Raw genomic sequence first — 17,135 nt, 5'->3', positions numbered from 1 at the left:
TTTAAATTAGTATTCCCACCATAGTTCAAAGCACCTGATAGTGTGCAGTTACCTTCTTGGCTTCTTTTGTGTTGATTTAATTAGGGGCGTTTAAATAAAACTAGCAGAGTAAAGCCTAGTATTTTTAATAGCTGTCGATTTAGGATTGAACATTCACAGATGCCTTCCAGTTCAATCCACTTCTGGTGGTGGTCTTTGTTGACATGAATAAATGTCGAGGTATGTCATAAATGCCCTAGGTACTGCTTATTGTGGATACTTCTCGATGGCAAATCCTTTCCTGTTGCTCTTGGTGTGAGGAACTCCATCAAAAAGTTCAAAATAGAATTTTAGAGGGAGTCTATCTGGTTCTTACACCGCCCTATGGCTCAAAGTGGAGGTGCCAGTAGGCTCCAGCACACCCTCTGGGTACCACCTAGGAACCAGCTGCAATTCCCAGTCCCTACATTCGGAACAGCCTTGTGTCTGTTCAGGAGCCCCTTGCTATGCCCGGGATGGACACATGGCTCTCAGCACGGGGTCATGAGTAGCCCTCCTGGTGTTGTAGTGCTCCATGTGCAGGCTGAGTCTCTGTAGGCCTTTAAGGAAAGAGTATTTCAGATTTCAGGTGCACATTGCCATGCTGTGCATCCAGCTTGAGGTGCTGCTCAGCACAGTAGGGCTTTTTTCTGAAAAAGGAAAAAATGTTCTTCCTGGCAAAATAACAGGTGTGGCTGGGGAAGGGCAGCAGCAAGATCCTTGTCTGAAGAACCAGTTGCTGCCTTCGTTACTGCACAACTGATTTGAACATTTGCACTGATTTTCCATGAAAAAGCTAGCAGCCTTTTTGTTTGTTTAGTCTGCATTCAGTTGTCTCGTTCTGTGCAGTATTCTGACACCCCTTTGCGATGGATTCCTTTTGAAAGCTGATCTTTTGGTGGTTGACAGAACAATCCTAAGGACAACCACAGTAACTCAAAAAAGCAAACAAAATTATGTGAGTGTGTACCACTGGTCTCTATCTTGGTTTTCATCAAGGAAAAGAAGACCAGAAGCATTAACCATTTGTTTACAGGAATGTGTGTGAGTGTGCACATACATACAGTAAGAGTAGTTTTGATGGTGTTTACAGTGAAAATCGATGGGTAAAGGTCTGACACTTTACCTACTCCTGCGATCTGCAACAGTTGTTTGTCCAGGTCGGAGTGCTCAGAACAGCAGCTGAACGCTAAGACTCTCAAGTCCAAATGTTAGCGCGTGAGAACAGGGGCCTGAATCAGAAATATCAGATGTGTGCTGTTCAGCTTACACAGCACCTTCTGATTCTCACTGTAGGCATCTAGAGTCATGCAAAATTTTGGTCACTTGAAAAGGTAGCTGTGTTGTTCATGTTCTATGCTGGTATCTCATGGTCCTGGTGAGGAGTTGATGTGGTTTACTCTCTGCATTGTGACTGGGATGTGTGCAGCAGTCAGTGCAAGCCGTTCCTTGCACATTCTCTCCTCCTCCCTGCAGCTCTGACATCCCACTCCATGTTGGAGCTCGCAGCAGGTGGCAGCGGGCCAGAGCGTCGTGTTCACCCCCATCTCTGCTACGTCGACTTTTCTAAAGAGAGTGCTGTTGCTTATTAAATATGCCAATTAAAAATGGATAATAAAACCAGGGGGAAAAAAGCATCCATTCAGCAAAAAGCCAATCTATTTGTCAGAACTTCACCTGGGAGTTTGCCTCACCTGGCACATTGCCTGCATGGATCTGGTAGAGGTGTGAAGTAGGCAGCACTGACACTTTGCCTTCTGCGTCTCGTAAAGTCTCAGCTGTTGCCTCATCCTTCTCCCTACCTGGCAATACCAGCTCACTATGCCCAATCTTTATTTGTACCCAACCCTTCTTTACTGGAGACATCCCTCTGCTTAGCAGAAACATGGGGAGATGGCTGTCAGGGTGAGTTCTGCTGTGAACGAGCTAATCAGAAGGTTCTTGACTCCGTGCTGTCAAATGTTACATTTATAATACAACATTGATACAGACTACATGAGGCTGAAGGAGGGGTGATGCTTGATTATGGAAATTGATTTTTTTTTAGTGCAAATGCTTAAGGTTGTTGTCTTCAATTTCTTCAATACACAAATCTTGTAAGCAAGGGATTCCTACTCAACCTCTACGTGAAAAGAATCAGAAATAGCACAGAAAATCTTAGTGGGTTTTTTTTTTTTTCTGAGCCAACACTCACATCCAGCTGACTTGGTGAGTTCATTGAGATTTAGATTTTCTGTCCTGTGAGATAAATGGATCTGAAGTTCTGCCTGGCTCAAATTACTGAGAGAGAGAGAGCGGGCACTCCCACACATCGCTGCTGGTTTAGGAAACCATTTTCCCAGAGGCAGAGCAGAAGGGCACACCTTCCCAGCAACCTGGGGGCATGGCCACGCACACCTACGCACAGCTGCACACCTGTGCCAGGCGGTGAGCCACGGCTTCTGCGGCTGTGGGAGTGAGGGGAGCTCTGGCCAGAGCAGGTCATGAGCGCTCAGGGAAGGTTGTTTGTTTGGTTACTGGTTTATTTCATTCTTTTTGGTAACCCTGTCAGCCAACATTTGTGCATGTTCTTGCTAAAGCTACTGAGCGTCTTGTAGTTGGCAGCATAGGAGTTTTGGGCACACAGTCTTCTCTCGTTCAGAATTCAGTGAAGACTGTTGTTGTTTTTCAGCCTCTCCTTTTTGAAGCAAAGCTTAATGGTACATTTTGCCATCTCTGCGTGAGAAGGTTGAGACAAGACTCCCAGTAGCTGTAATAATCTGGGAGAGCCCAGACAGTGCTGCAGAAGAAGCAGATTTGGGAAGGCTGTGGAGAAGGTGGATGTGAGGACACGCAGCTGAAGGACAAACACAGAAGTATGATGAGCCCACATGTAAATTGTAGCCCGATGTGCGTAACAACAGTCACATCATCATTTGCTGTCTCTGTAATTGTGTTACTTGTGTGGGCTGCAGGATCTTCTATTGAATATGAGACTTAACTACAAAGTCTAATGCTTTCTTTTGACTTTCTGGAACCCAATTTCCTACACATGAAATACTATAACACTTCTCCAAAGTGGGTCTAAACTACAAGGATGTTGGTAACAACAGCTGGTCCTACAGTCAGCAGGCCAAGGCTGGCTGCATCTTGCACAGAGCCAGTGCTAAGCCCTCTCTGTATCGTGTCAGATAGAAGTTAGTCAGAGCAGAGCACCTCTTCCAAAGCAGCTTCCTGAGTATGCAGAACTTTATGCTATTCTGTTCCAGCTCTCTGTTGGGCTTTGTGATGTTATCTTACTTGAGGTTGCTTTTTTAGTTGATAAAACTTGGCTGGTCAGTGGATGAGTGAATGAAGAAGTGTGTCACTAGAATCTCTATTTTATTTTGATATCATTTACTGTAATTTATGCTTGTGGTTGACTGTTTAAGCCGCTCTGTTTCCAAATCACATGGCACATTTCCAAAGATGCATCTCATAGAGATCCTGATACCTGATTCCCTCAAGCTTGAAATTGCCTTGAAGTGTTTAACCAAACAAATAGTCAGCTTTTGTTGGTGTGTGACTGCTTGAAGATTTAATTGCTGCATCGAGTGTAAAGCACAAAGCGTGCTCTTGGCAGACGTGGAGCATAAAACAGGGAGTTCACACAGAACAAAATCTCCAGCTGGGGGTGACTTGCTCTTATTGCCATAAGAGGAGAAAAAGGTTTGTGCACCTTGATTCTGGCTGTCCTGGGACTGGGCTGGCACCAGTTCATCCATAGCTGCTCTTAAGTGTGTTAGCTAATAATGACTCAGATCTCTAAAACCTCAGTAAATGTAACTGAGTAAAGTGCACCAGTACTCATACCTGTGCACCTTTAACCCCGGGTATGAGAAGGACATGGGTAAGACCTGGCGATAGCAGCTTTCTGATCACTGGTCCTGCAGTCCCTGGGGGAAGGGAAGGCTTTGTTCTGAGAGCAGCTGGGGCTGTGGGTGCTGAGGTTGGACCAGCCCCATGCCCAACACACTGCACCAGGGTCTTGTGGGACTCATGGCAGCAGTAGCTCTGCAGTGTTTGCTGCAGAAGACAATTTTACTTTTATAACTGCTGAGGAGACCCATTTCTGACTGTGCACGCAGAGCAGCTCTGCAGAGCAGCAAGGTGGCAGCTTTTACATGTGAGCTCATGGGAGTAGCTGTCGGCTTCCCAAGAAATGCCTGCGAGAGCTTGTCTTTGGGTTGGGTTGGTGGATGGATCACTAGAGATTCATACACATGGCTCAGATATCCCAAATAAAGTATTCCTTCCCATTGTGATATTGGCCATAATTTGCCTCATTGCTTGGCAGTTTCAAATTATTTGACAATAAAAATGTCAGCAAGCCTATAAAAGTTAAAAACATGCTTGGAGGAGGAGGAGGATGCTTTACTTTGAAAAAAATAATAGTATACAGTGACTTTACGCAGAAAAGAACCACAGTTTTTCTGACTGGAGTGCTGGACAAATTGATTTGTGGTGCTTTGCAATCAGAGGTTAAGAAAGTTAAAAGTGGTATTTAAACACCTATTATTTTTCTGGAGTTTAAAGCCAAAGATGTAAGTAGAAATCTGTGTTTCGTGGTGCCGGTATTTGTGGAGGTGGCAGGGCCACCTTCCAGCTCATCTGCATCGTACCAGAGCTGCTGCCAAGGGAAGGTGAAGAGAGCTTTAGTGCATAGCATCACGTAGACTTCCCAGTACAGCAGTGCCTTAAATCCTGCATCCTCCTTAAAATCAACAGGAATTAAGTGTCCCTGAAATGTTTCTTCCAGGCTGCCCTGCTGGGTTGCTGCAGCAGGGCACTGTACTCAGGTCCTGGGGGCAAGGAGGAGATGGGGAGCCAGGACCTCCAGGGACAACCAGAGAGGTCCCCGCTGGAGCTGTGAGCTCGCAGTGTGTGCTTCTGCTGCTTCTCAGCTGGGGACTGCGTTATGTGCAGCATGATCTTAAGTAGCGTCAGGTTTCTTGCCTGTGAGGAGAATGAAATGCAGTTTGTTAGTTTTGAAGGTTAGTTCTGAAACGGATGCAGAAGGCAACTTTATTGGCTCTGCTGGCTAACATTGTAATACTGTCAGTAGAGTAACTGAGGGGTTATCTGATTTTTGTAATACTTCGTATTGCTCAGTTTTAGTTAAGTGTATGAAGTATTTTGCAATATGTTTAGGAAAAATCATAATAAATAAATATACATATCTCCCTTAGGAGATCTATGCCCATTTAATATATTTGTTGTGTGTCTTTTACACATAGTATAGCTTCTTATTAGTTCTAGAAAACAAATTGAAACAGTAATGTGGAGTTTTTAGAACAGCTTATGTCTTCCAGTTGTTAAACGTTCTTACATGCCATGCACTTTTCATCCTGAAATGGAGCTTTGCTCCCAACAAAACAATGCAAAGAAAGATTAGATTCTCTGTGCAGAGATTCAGCTGTGCAATAAAAGACTCCATCAGATTCATGCTCCATCAGTGAGCACGCCAGCATGTAACCACGCTCTCTGATCACCGGCACCCCTTTTCTGGCCAGTTTCTCATCTGAGGCTCCTCAGAAACATGACATCCTCAGATTCCTTACCTGTGGATACATCTAAACCCACACTCCACAACTGCTCTCTTCCTGAAAAACAAAGAAGAATATCATGTGATGGAATTTGTTATCGTTCTACAGAAACAAGAATTCTTGACCTGTATAGAATAGAAAACATAGGTAGTCCCTTAGAAATGTAACGTTCCTATTTCCCTTTTAGATAAATCAATAACGTTTGGAGATTTTTATATCATTGCATATATTACTTTACTTCAAATGATCCTTAAGAGGCAAAGCATAGATCAAGATGTTTGAGGCCTGTTCTTATTTGTGCATTTAATTTGTTTATATTGCTGCTGTATTTGATATTACTCCAAATAACATGAAGTAGTTGTTTCTGCACATGGCCCTTGTGAGACTGCGTCATCAGTTCATTTTTCATGCAGTTGAGTACATACTAGAATACATTATTAGTTCATCTTCCTACCTAGCAGTTACCATTGAATTTCAGGGTAAAATAATGTATTTTGTCTAAGGAACCAAGAGTTAAGCAACCTGCTTTTAGAAACTTATTTCAGTTAGGAACAAGGGAAGGCAGCAGCTTAGACTTAGTTAAGTATGCTTTATCACGTATTTTTATAATATTATAAATATATTAAATTAATATTAAATTAATATATTAATACTATATATTATATAATATTGTTTTTATCCTTTATTTTTATAAGTATGCTTTATCACATATTTTGCCTGGCAAGCATGGATACAAAACTGGGATTTTCTAAGGCTCCCATTATTTTCTCAGCTACAATAGCAACAATATTTGGTCTATTTCCATGTCTTGGGAAACATTTAACTTCAGTTGGGATCATATCCATTAGTTAAAATGGAAGAGAATTCCCAGTAAGAGCCAAAATATCTCCCAAATGTGTGGTTTGTTTTGAATGCTTTTTCACTGAAGCATACGGTCTGGAAGGTGGTGGGATTTGAAAGATCCCTCATCTCTGCTCTTCTTTGGAAGCAAGGAAACCTGCACAAATGGTGCTTCCTGGCTTGCAAGCCTTCTGTAGTGAACCAGCAGCTTTGTGACAGCTTTTTTTTCCTTGTTACTTAATGCTTCAGTAACTCTAACAACTATTTATCAACCTCTAAATGATGAATGGGTATGAGAAAATGCTGATAGTTGTAATTTTTCAAGGAATAGTTAGCATGACACCTACGGTAAGTTCAGGTTAACCACTCTACAGGTAAAATCCAGAAGGAACAGTAACTTCTAGTGGACTTGGAGAGGGATGTTGAAGGCTGCGGGTCTCAGCTTCGCTGCAGCCGTGCTGAATTGACACTTATGGAATGGAACATGTGGGCCGCAGAAATCCCACCAAGCACCGTGAGACTTTGTGATTGTTGAAGGAGTTCCATTTGGGATAGGTTGAAAGATCAACAGCTGTTCTAGCAAGTATATCAGGTTGGTCTGTTAGAGAACCGGCAGCTTCTTATGTAATTCTTAGTTGCTGCAGCTACTTTTCTGTGTCCTAAGATATGATTTTCTGTATACAACACTAGTATTTTATAGAAGGGAGTCTAGCCATAAAATCAAAGCTTACTGTCGATGGGGTTTCTAATGCTGAGGTTTGGCTAAGCTTGTTTGCTATATTGGTGTAAAATCCTGCTTTTTCACCCTGTGGCTCTGACATTTTCTGTCTGGTGTGTATCTTTTTTCAATTAGTGACTTTCTCTTTTAAAATACTGTGTTTCATTATTTAAACAAATGTCAACAGTACTTGCATTGACTCTGCCTGCACATGTGTAACTTTGGAATAGTCTCTGTAACCTCCTAGAGTGTGCTGCTGTAGCTTTAAACCTCCAACACTTCTGCATCTGTAAAGCACAGGGTTTATTCCTGCAGTTCCAGTCCTGCAAGTCTCTGCAGTGAACCTTGCCCGCCGTGGGGAGGCTGGTGATGACTTCAGCAGGGCCTGCACTGAGTGCAAAGATTCATTCACAGAGGAAATTGCTGGGTGGATTTTAAAATTTGAGTAAATCTTCACAAGTACGTGTGTCTGTCTGTGTATGCAGTGGAGCAAGAGGAGTCTCAGCACTGCTGAAGTACTATCTTGCTTTATCACAGTTGCATTAGTTTGCTTACTGTCTGTTGCTTTCAGTGGCAGTTAGGTTAGAAATGGTGAACGTTCACAGCCAAGTACCACAGTTCCTAATACTTACCTTTACCTGGCCATGCATGCTGGCTGGGGGCAGAGCTGTGCCATACACTTTTGCTAATTGCTGCTGTGATTGGGACTCGGAAGCAGAGGAGGCCGCAGCAGTGCCCTTCCTTTTCTGCTCCATCTGCCTGGCCTCGTGGTGGAGCAGAGGCATGAGGCAAAAAGTTCCGAGGTGTTTAAATACAGCAAAGGAAAATTGTGTTTCACGTGATGAGAGTCGCAAGCAGTTGTTTGAGGTCACTGTGAGAGGACTTTAATTGGCAGGTTTCAGCTGTGGTTCACTTAAGAAACCAGGAGGCCACACAAATACTGTGTGTCAAGACCAATGTCTTACATGTAAAATGTGTCTTGTAATCAGTACGTGATGAACTTGGAAGCTATTTGCTAACTATTGTTTGGTCCAAATGGTTATTTGGTAATTTGCTGATTTTTTAGCCAGTTGAAACAACTGCAGTGCTTTATCAGGTGGGCCCAGGAGGCTCAGTATTGCAGATGTATAACCAGATTGTCTCACAGGCACACACAAATGAAAGTTTTTATGTTTTTTTTCTTTGATGCATCAAACTGTACTAAATACTCTTTTCTGGTTGGATCTCCCCATAATGTGTGTTTCTTTAAGCTCTGTTAGGTAAGTTTGTCTTAAAGGAAAGTTTGTATTATGAGCAGAGGCAGTCAACCTTTATTGGGGGCATTTTATTTAAACCATCAAATGTGTTTTGACACTTCAGTACAAAAGGCCGTGATTTAATTAGTGTTTCTCTGTTAAGTTTTGAAGTTAGATCCTTTACATGGTGCTGGCATTTCTCAGGAAAGAAACAAAAGAAATTTCATCTTCTGAGAAAAGGTCCCAGCAACTGGAACACCTGGAAAAAGGTTCCTCGTGTGACTTCCATCTTACTTCCTGAGCTCTTGCAGTGTTTCAATCTAGGGCCAGCACAGCTGGTGGAAGCGTCCATTTAAGCTCTAGGTAACACAGCAAATGCCCTTCTGCTAGCAGGTTGCTGTCATCTCATTTTACTTAGGAACAACATTCAGGTTGGGGTTATGTGGCCAGCTACCAAGATGTGGATCATTCTTGAAAGCGGACAAATATTCTTACAGTTTCTTTGAAATTAAAATTTTAATTTTTTCCCTCTCTGTTCCTTTTTAGCCTGTTTGATATGGGAGGAGAGTATTACTGCTACGGTTCTGACATCACCTGCACCTTCCCTGCGAATGGAAAGTTCACTCCTGACCAGAGGGTGATCTACGAAGCAGTGCTGAAGTCATCACGTGCTGTCATGAAAGCTGTCAAACCAGGTAAAAGATCAGTACATGTCAACAGGAATTGAGGAGCTTGATGGCGGTATTCAGGCTGTCAAGACAATTATGTTTGGATTTTAGAAACTGCTAGAAAGGAATTAGGTGTTATAATTCATTTCCATGTTTAAACACAACATACAGGCGATACACAACATACTCCCATGTAACACTTAAATAACACATAGGCAGCTATTAATAGTATTTAAAATGTATTTTGGTCTCCTGCTTTTTTTAAAACAACTTTTTTAAAAGGATAAGTACAGCAGTGACAGTTGTTATTCGCTGTTTACACTGGCAGCCATGTATCATGTAAGCTTGTGCCAAAGAGTGAAGTCAGAGTTTGAGTGAACGTGTCATGCTTCAGTTTATTTCAAGCATTTTCTGTATTTGTCATGTAAACTCAATAGAAATCTTCCGATGAAGGGGAGGATAAAGTGTGTATCTTTGAGAATGGTACTCGGTTGGCCTTAAAAAGCTTTAGATAGCTCTGGCTATCGAATTATTTCACATATGCATTTAAATTGAAAGCGAGCTAAATTCATCAAACGTATGCCTGGCTTGATGACAATCTTATTTTCTTCAGTTCTACTTTAAGGGCAGCAAGTAAATGCTCTTAGAGCCAAATGCTGCTGTGATGTTGAGTATTTCACTGATGAAGGTACTTGAGCGTTTCTCAGTAAAACTGATAGAACAGGTTTGAAAAAAATGTACTTAATGTACAAAGTGCACTTGTACTTTATATTTACCGCATTAGGTTTCAGACCTCGGACCCTGAGAGCATGGGCTTTCTGGACTGCCAGGCAGAGCATATGTAATTTTGCTGTTTTACAAGCTGGCAGCAGCACCATTCATTTGAGCAACTTGGAATGGAGCAATAACACTTGAAGCTTTTCTGAAAACCAAGACCAGATATTCTGCTATTTTAATAGCAGTGTTCATATTCAACTTTTTCTCTCCTGAAGATTCCTGTTCATATTTTACTTCACATTTCAGTGCCAGATTTCATGCACTATTTTAGCAGTATTTCTCACTAATAAGTTGTGAACTACCTTCAGAACTTACGAGCTAATACGATTCCTTACTCAGGATTATGTGAAGAGTTGCTCAGTTAAATTATCCATTTGTGTACAGTCAAAAAAATAAGGACATGCTATTTCTAGTATTTCTGCATATTGCTTACAAGAATCCTTTGCAAGTCATGTGAGTTGGAGATTTGCAGACAGTTTTTCAGAGACATCTTTCTTAATGTGTGGGAAAAGATGGGACTGAATCTTCTGCTCTCTCACTGTTCTTTAGTTTTCTTGCCTGCTTAGAAGAATGGTGCAAATGTGTTTATCCTACTTATGAGGCATGATTTTAAGAATCAGATCTTACTGGAAGAGTTATTTATTTCTGATCACATCTCATTGCTTTAAAAAGGCAGTCATATATATATGAGCACCAGAGGTGCTCAAGGCCAGGTTGGGTTGGGCCCATGGGCAGCTTGATCTGGTGGCTGGCAATGCTGCCTATGGCAGGAGCTTGGAACCAAGAGCTCTTTAAGGTTATCTTCCAACTCAGGCCATTCTGTGAATAAGTAAGACAGAAGAAGTGCCATGTCATGTACTTCTGGACTACTGGGTTGAATGAGGAATGTTAATTCCTGGTAAGCCAGTATTTGGCTGTAGGATAAACAGAGCAAATTGAGTTACCTAGCATGGTTGGTGTCTCTTCAGGCTGTTGATAACACCCTGAGCCCCTGGAAGGGGTGAATACAAACTGGATGTGCTGCTGCCTTCTCTACAGGGGAACCCGTTTCTATGTTGGAGGCTGCAGCTTTCTCAGCCTGCTTGAACAAACCTAATTGGTTAGCTCATGTGCTAAAGTAGCAGGATCACTCCTGTGGGAGTCTGTTACTGTCATGGAGGGGAGCAGCAGGTGGTGTGGCTGCAGCTCTCAGCATCTATTCTCCCTGACTAAAAGGAAGTATATACTTCAGGTATATTGCAAAGGAGGAAAAGAAGCTTTTGAAATTTGAAGTCAGGAAATGTAAAATCCAGCCCCATTATATTTTAGTCAGATTTTCTGAATTATGGATTCATTGCTCACTTTGCTGTTATTTTTGTTTGTCTTTATTTTCTGGGGTTCCTGAGATCAAAGGAGGGAAAAAGACAGTCAAGTGACTTGGCTCACATGGCAATAACCATTAATGTGGCAGGCTGAGTAAAAAGAATTTACGCAGCAGAGTCAGCAACTGTAGAAAATGTTACTTTTCTCCAGCTGCAGAACTGGGGCCTTAATTATGCCTTGTGGCAAAGGGTCACAGGGGACATCTAGTTGTTGTCTTCAGAAGGTTAATCATTCCCAGAGTCTTTCTCATTGCGAGATAGGAAGCAAGTGCTGCAGAGAGCCACTAACTAAATAGTGGATTACATAACTGGCTTTGGAAGGGCAAAAATTTGCTAGCCACCTTCAGTGGTTTAGGAAGATGTGTATCATTCGGGAGTGGGAATTTCTTTTTTTTCCTCCTCAGTTTGGTTCTCATGTGAAACTAGCTATCAAGTGAAGTTTCCTTCTGAGACGTAGACTCCTTATACTTATTATCAGCCATTGTAATTTTTAAAAGACATCCTGTTTTGTTGTAGAAAGGTGTTCATCTGACTGAGTCGTATGTGTGGTCCAGAAATGCACACAGCTCAAATCACATCTGTAGGTCTTCATACCTTCCAACAAAGAGAACGGAGCTCCTTCTGTGAGCCAGATAACGTACTCTGAAAGCTAAAGGTTCTCTGTGGGATCATAGCCCAAGTTTGGTGCAGTCATCACAACTCCTGTCAGAAACCAAATTTGTGTAAGATAAAAGAGAAGAAATACATATTCTATTCTATTGCATAAGCAGCAATTTTGAAACTACTGAATGTGGATAGTGTACAAAAGCAGCAGTACAAAGTCTCTGAAGTGAAAGAGTCAAAACAGCAAACTTGTGTGGCAGTGGGAGAACTGCTTCTTTCCTACGAAGTCAGACTCGTGATCCAAAATGCCAGAGGAATGCTGCATTTCTGCTTAGGGGATATTCTTAATGTGTCGATTCCATCTGGGTTAGATTTACTCTTCCACAGAGCTGAAATACAGGGGCAGATGTGCAAAATACTGACACTTCCATTCCCTTCACTATGAGACAGCATCTAGTTCTTACTCAGAACAATGATTTGAGTAACAATTCATTTTTATGTAGACATTGTACACAGAATTATTAAAAACAGTGTAGCTGTAAAGCTAAGTGTCCCAGATTTATTCCAGAAGTTAGTGTCTTAATTTGTCTCTCTTGTTCATTGCTATTTGGTCTCATTAGATTTGCTAGAGTGTTTGAGACACAGTAGGTGTGCTCCTGGAGCCCATCGCCCATGGAAATGACCTGAAAAGAATTCAGCTCACACCCTTCAAAACTCCACAGTGTAAACTAAAATACAGGAAGTGAAGATGATCAAGAGATTCCACACTGTAGGATGGTAGGGACTTCAGTGCCACTGCAGGTATATGCAGTTTCTCCCTCTGCTGCCTTCATGCAGTGAGTGTACCAGAAGGATGGCTAATGAGCAGCCACACAGTAATTTATTTTAACCTTTTGTGCCATGCTTGCCCTTGAGTCTGTTTATTGATACTGTTCTAAACCTGCTCTGCATCCAGAATTATTAATGTCCTCACTATTTTTTTGTGAGAGTACTCCCACTCAGCGCAGGTATCTCTTACAGGTAGCATCTCCTCTTGCCCTTCATCATAGTTATGGGGAAGTGTGCAGCAGTTCCCCTTCCACAGGCAGTGGCAGAAAGATTGGAGAAGTTGTTTTAAAAGCTACTTGACTCATTTTGGATTCCGGGATTGAAATTCACCAGACTTGAGATTTTTTAAGAGTGTTTTGCGTAGTGCTCTTGCTCAAAACAGCTGTTTGACCTCTGTTACAGCTGTGAGCATCCAGCCTTTCTGCAATTCAGACTGCAGAATTGTTAACCCAGGCACTGGGTGAAGGAAGGAAAAGGGTTATTGAACATACATAAAAGAAGTAAAAATAAAGATATCTGAAGCAAGTTGCTGAGCATCTTGATGGGAATCTGAGAGCAAGGCAAGAATGCTTGTGAATTCCCAGCGGTGACATTATCAGATCCTCAGTTTTCCCACTGAGAGTAGGACTCAGAGGTTTTTTCTCAATTCAGCAGTAACTGCTCTGCTCTGTCCCTTCTACCAGATCCTGGCTCCTGCCTCGTTTTGTTTATCACAGTCATGTAAGTTAGATCCAATGCTGATGTAATAGCTTTATTAAATAGGAAGATAATTTGTTACAAGTTATACCTGGGAGACCAGTATTGTTGATCATTAATATAAATCTGTTGGAATAAGTGTGTAAAATATGGCTTTCCTGAAAGTCCCTCTCTAGAACTTCTGGAAGATGTGTGTTGAACCAGGGCTTGGACCAGATACCCTCTGACGTCCCTCCTAACCTAAGTCACTCGTGATTCTCAGTACATGCCGAGATGTGCAAAAGAAAATGTCAGTCATCAACCTGGAGTTGTTGATGAGAATCAGTGATAGTTCCTGGCTCTGGCGCTTAGCAGGGGAGGAGGTGTTTTGTAAGCACAAGGGTAACATAATGTTTCAGTTTCTGTGAATGAAGAACATTGAGATGTTACACAGCTTTGAATGTCACTCTTGTCCAGTGGTTCCCTTACAGTTAGTGGTACATAGGGTACCAGTAGTGATTGTGAAGTTGCTGTGGAATGGTTTCTATTTTATCCTGTAACAAGTGACTGTGTTTTTGTGTTGTCTCCAGTCTCTCAGGTGACTTCTGAAGATTATTTTTTGGATTATGATCTCAAGCATTTCGGGAATGTTAGGAATTAGAGTTCTGTAACTGAGAGCTGATGAGGACAGGATAGTGGCAGCATTGAAATTTCTCAAACATGTTCAATCTGCTACTGTGCTGATAAAAAATAAAAAGGAATATGCTTATATTTAGTTTTGCAATTAGAGCTATTTTGGATGAATGTCCTAAGTCACAAACACTATCTTGAAGATTGATGAGCTAAATATTGAAGTAATCATGAACTTTCCATTTACATCCCTTTGCAATTGCACACTGGGATCACTGCACATTCCTGCCTATTCTGGAGAGTAATGGAAAGTCACAGGAGAAGGGGAAGGAAAGGAGCTTGTTGCACTTAACATTCCTCGTACTGTACAGAATTTGTATATGTTTTACAAAAAGAGAAGCTGAAAAGCTTTCTCCAGTCTCCGTTATGCATCGTAGTAGTGGTTTTTGGGAGAGGGTGAATGAATTAAAACACCTCAGTCAGAATCCTAAATTCTGGATTAAAAAGGGCTTTTTTTGTGTCACAAACTGTTCCCAAGGAACAGCTGAGAAAGGTCAGGTTGGAAACCACTCAATTCCCTATCTCTCTATTTATGTGATTTAAAACACTTGTATATTCAAAGTTCCCACTGAACCAAAATTGCATTCAAACCTTAGGAGGGCAGCTGGGAACATTTGCTGATTGTTGCTTGTTTTATTTGCTTTGATAAAATGAAAATGAAAAAAATGGTTCCAAATATGCACAGAAGTTGTAAACCAAAGCAGTGTGAAAGCTTTCCTCCATGGGACACTGGCACTACTATAAGGGCTTCCCTTTAGGACTTACAGTACTGGCTGGTGCTGGTTGGATTGTTTTCCAGAGTTCTAGCTTGTGCTTAGGAGTATATGCTTCTCCCTGCCTTCTGCATTCTACTATTCAAGGTGTTGAGTATCATGTTGCCTCTGGCTTCTAAGTTATTCTTTTCTGAGAAATGCTGTTGGGGAACGTCTGTTTTCTGATAAGATGGGGATCTCTCCATGTTAAGGCTTGAAGATTCCTTAGAAATCTTGCCTGTTCTTAACGTTCTCAGAAGTCAAGTTTCACGTGAAGGCATGAGTTCTGCAAGCTCTTGAGTCTTTTCTTCCTGGATCAAAGACTTTGTTGATGTCAGGATTGCCCAGTGGGCAAGAAAGTACAGTCAGGTGTCCACCAGAAAAACATTTCAGGCAAAATAGTAAACCCACGTGTTAAGTAAATAAAATATTCCTATACTAATCATGTAGATATCAACTGATCCGCAGACCATACCAGGAAAGGGTCCTCTTTTGCTTTGGGCACTGAATAAAGGAAAAGAAATGAGCTGTTCCCAAAAGACAGCAACCCAGAGACAAGGGAGCAGAGGCAGAGTCCTTGTCCTTGGTTGCATAGGACCTTAAAAAAACCCCACACGTTATTTATAGGTACACAGTAATGAGCAAAGTTATCTTATTTGGTCTTGATCTTCTCCTGGGTAGCTGTAACTCTACAGCTGGTGAGCTGCTGTGTAAAGCTCTGTCCACTTTTTGTGCCTTTTCTTATGATTTCTACAGTTTCTGTTTATTGGTGTAGCTTCCTGGGCTTGTTATAGTAGAAAGGCCTTTTTTGACTGGTTTCCTCCATGTACATCCTTCCAAGAACTGTTGTAAATTAGGACAAATCAAAAGCAGCCTCTTTATTTTCCAGAGCACTGTCTCCTTCCCTTTTGTTTGCTGCCGAGACTCAAGTGGTAAAGCAAAAGGAGGTAGATACAAACCTAGAAGATGTACTTTGCACAGCAGGATATGAAATTTTGAATGGTGTATTGACAACATTTTAATGTGTCTTGCTTGTTCAGGTCTTGCTTCCTCTGTGTGTGATGATCAGATAAAGGATGATGTTCAGTGCATGTGTTGTTAACACTTTCATAGTCTACTATATACAACAGAAAATAGTGCAATTTGAATTCAAAGTAGTTCTATGATTCTCTGTTCTCTGATCTCATCGTGTTCTAACAATTCTTTAAAGAAGAATAGTAGAGGGTAGGGTAGTACTAAGAACAGGGATTAGAATAACTCAATAAAACTACTTAATAGGAAACTAATAGCTAGTGTTTTTGACATCACAGATTATACTATTAGAAGTCTTTTTCTGTTATTAAATTGAGCAGAACTATGCTTAGGAACATCTGCAAATTCAAAGCTGCATATACACATTACCTCTTCAGCACTTCTACCTATCTCAGGTAACTTCTGAAGAGCTGAGGTTCATTTTTTGTCTGCTACTAATTTGAATGGTGCTTTAGAATAATTGTTGCTGTATTCAACTGGAGTTAAAACACATTGCACCTAAAGAAAGTAATTAAAACTGCTGTTAATATGTATTCCTCCCAGTGAATAAATAAGCTTCTCATTCACATACAATGAATGTCTTTTGCATGCAAGTCATTTGTTCTTTAGTTTAAGTCGTCCCGAGATGTACTTAGTAGAACACCATGCAGGCACACTTGTGTGTTTTGCTGCATAAATCCAGTAGCTAATTTAGATAATGTTTTAGAAAGAAAGGGCACCGTAAACCAGACCTTTGACAACAGCACAGCAGGGAGGGGTGTGGGAGCACAACTTCATTTATAGTTTGTGTAACTTTAGAATTTCTGTATGAATTATTCCCATTCAGATGGTCCTATTTTAAGGGAAAGTGCTGCTGGTGGTTATTAATTTGCTGTAATATCCGAAGCAAAACAATTATTCTCAGACAAAAATGTAATAGCAGAAGTTGAGGATTTCATACAACCTCTCCTGAAGAACAGATGCTTTCAGGGCATAGAACCAATGCTTAATATTCACAAGTCCTACAGAATGACACTGTGGTATTTTTTTCCTCTTGCGCTTAAGAATGTGTTACTGTGTTAAAGACACATTTGAAAGTCAATCTTGTCAATCCACGCTATTAAAAGATATTTGTAGTCTGCTGTCTATCTTCTCTATTGAATGGACTTTGCTCTATTTTTCTTGCTATCATTTACGTTCATAAATAAGCTCCCCTTTGAGTACTTGCTTTCTGAAATTGACACAGAGAGATGTTATAGCTTTGTGTGGTTAATTCTGTTGTTCCCAGTGTAAAAGCCTAAACCATCAGTCACCACCTAGGAAGTAAAGGCTGAAAACATAAAAGATGCACAAGACAGTGCGGACAGTCAGGGAGCAATCCTTGATTGTTGTGCG

General features: G+C 41.3%; 1 protein-coding gene across 2 annotated transcripts in view; it reads left to right on the top strand.

Annotated features, from left to right (window-relative positions):
- Positions 1 to 17,135, top strand: part of PEPD (peptidase D) — a 111,814-nt gene that overhangs the window by 70,869 nt on the left and 23,810 nt on the right. For both annotated transcript variants that reach the window (XM_015873941.2, XM_085551108.1), the window contains exon 12: positions 8,922 to 9,070. In XM_015873941.2, coding sequence (XP_015729427.2) covers positions 8,922 to 9,070 — 149 coding nt within the window. The remainder of the gene's footprint in view (positions 1 to 8,921; positions 9,071 to 17,135) is intronic.

This window comes from Coturnix japonica, chromosome 6 (assembly GCF_054131305.1).
Source record: "Coturnix japonica strain WE chromosome 6, WE-NBRP24, whole genome shotgun sequence".
Classification (NCBI taxonomy): domain Eukaryota; kingdom Metazoa; phylum Chordata; class Aves; order Galliformes; family Phasianidae; genus Coturnix; species Coturnix japonica.
This window is presented reverse-complemented; position numbering and strand designations above follow the sequence as displayed.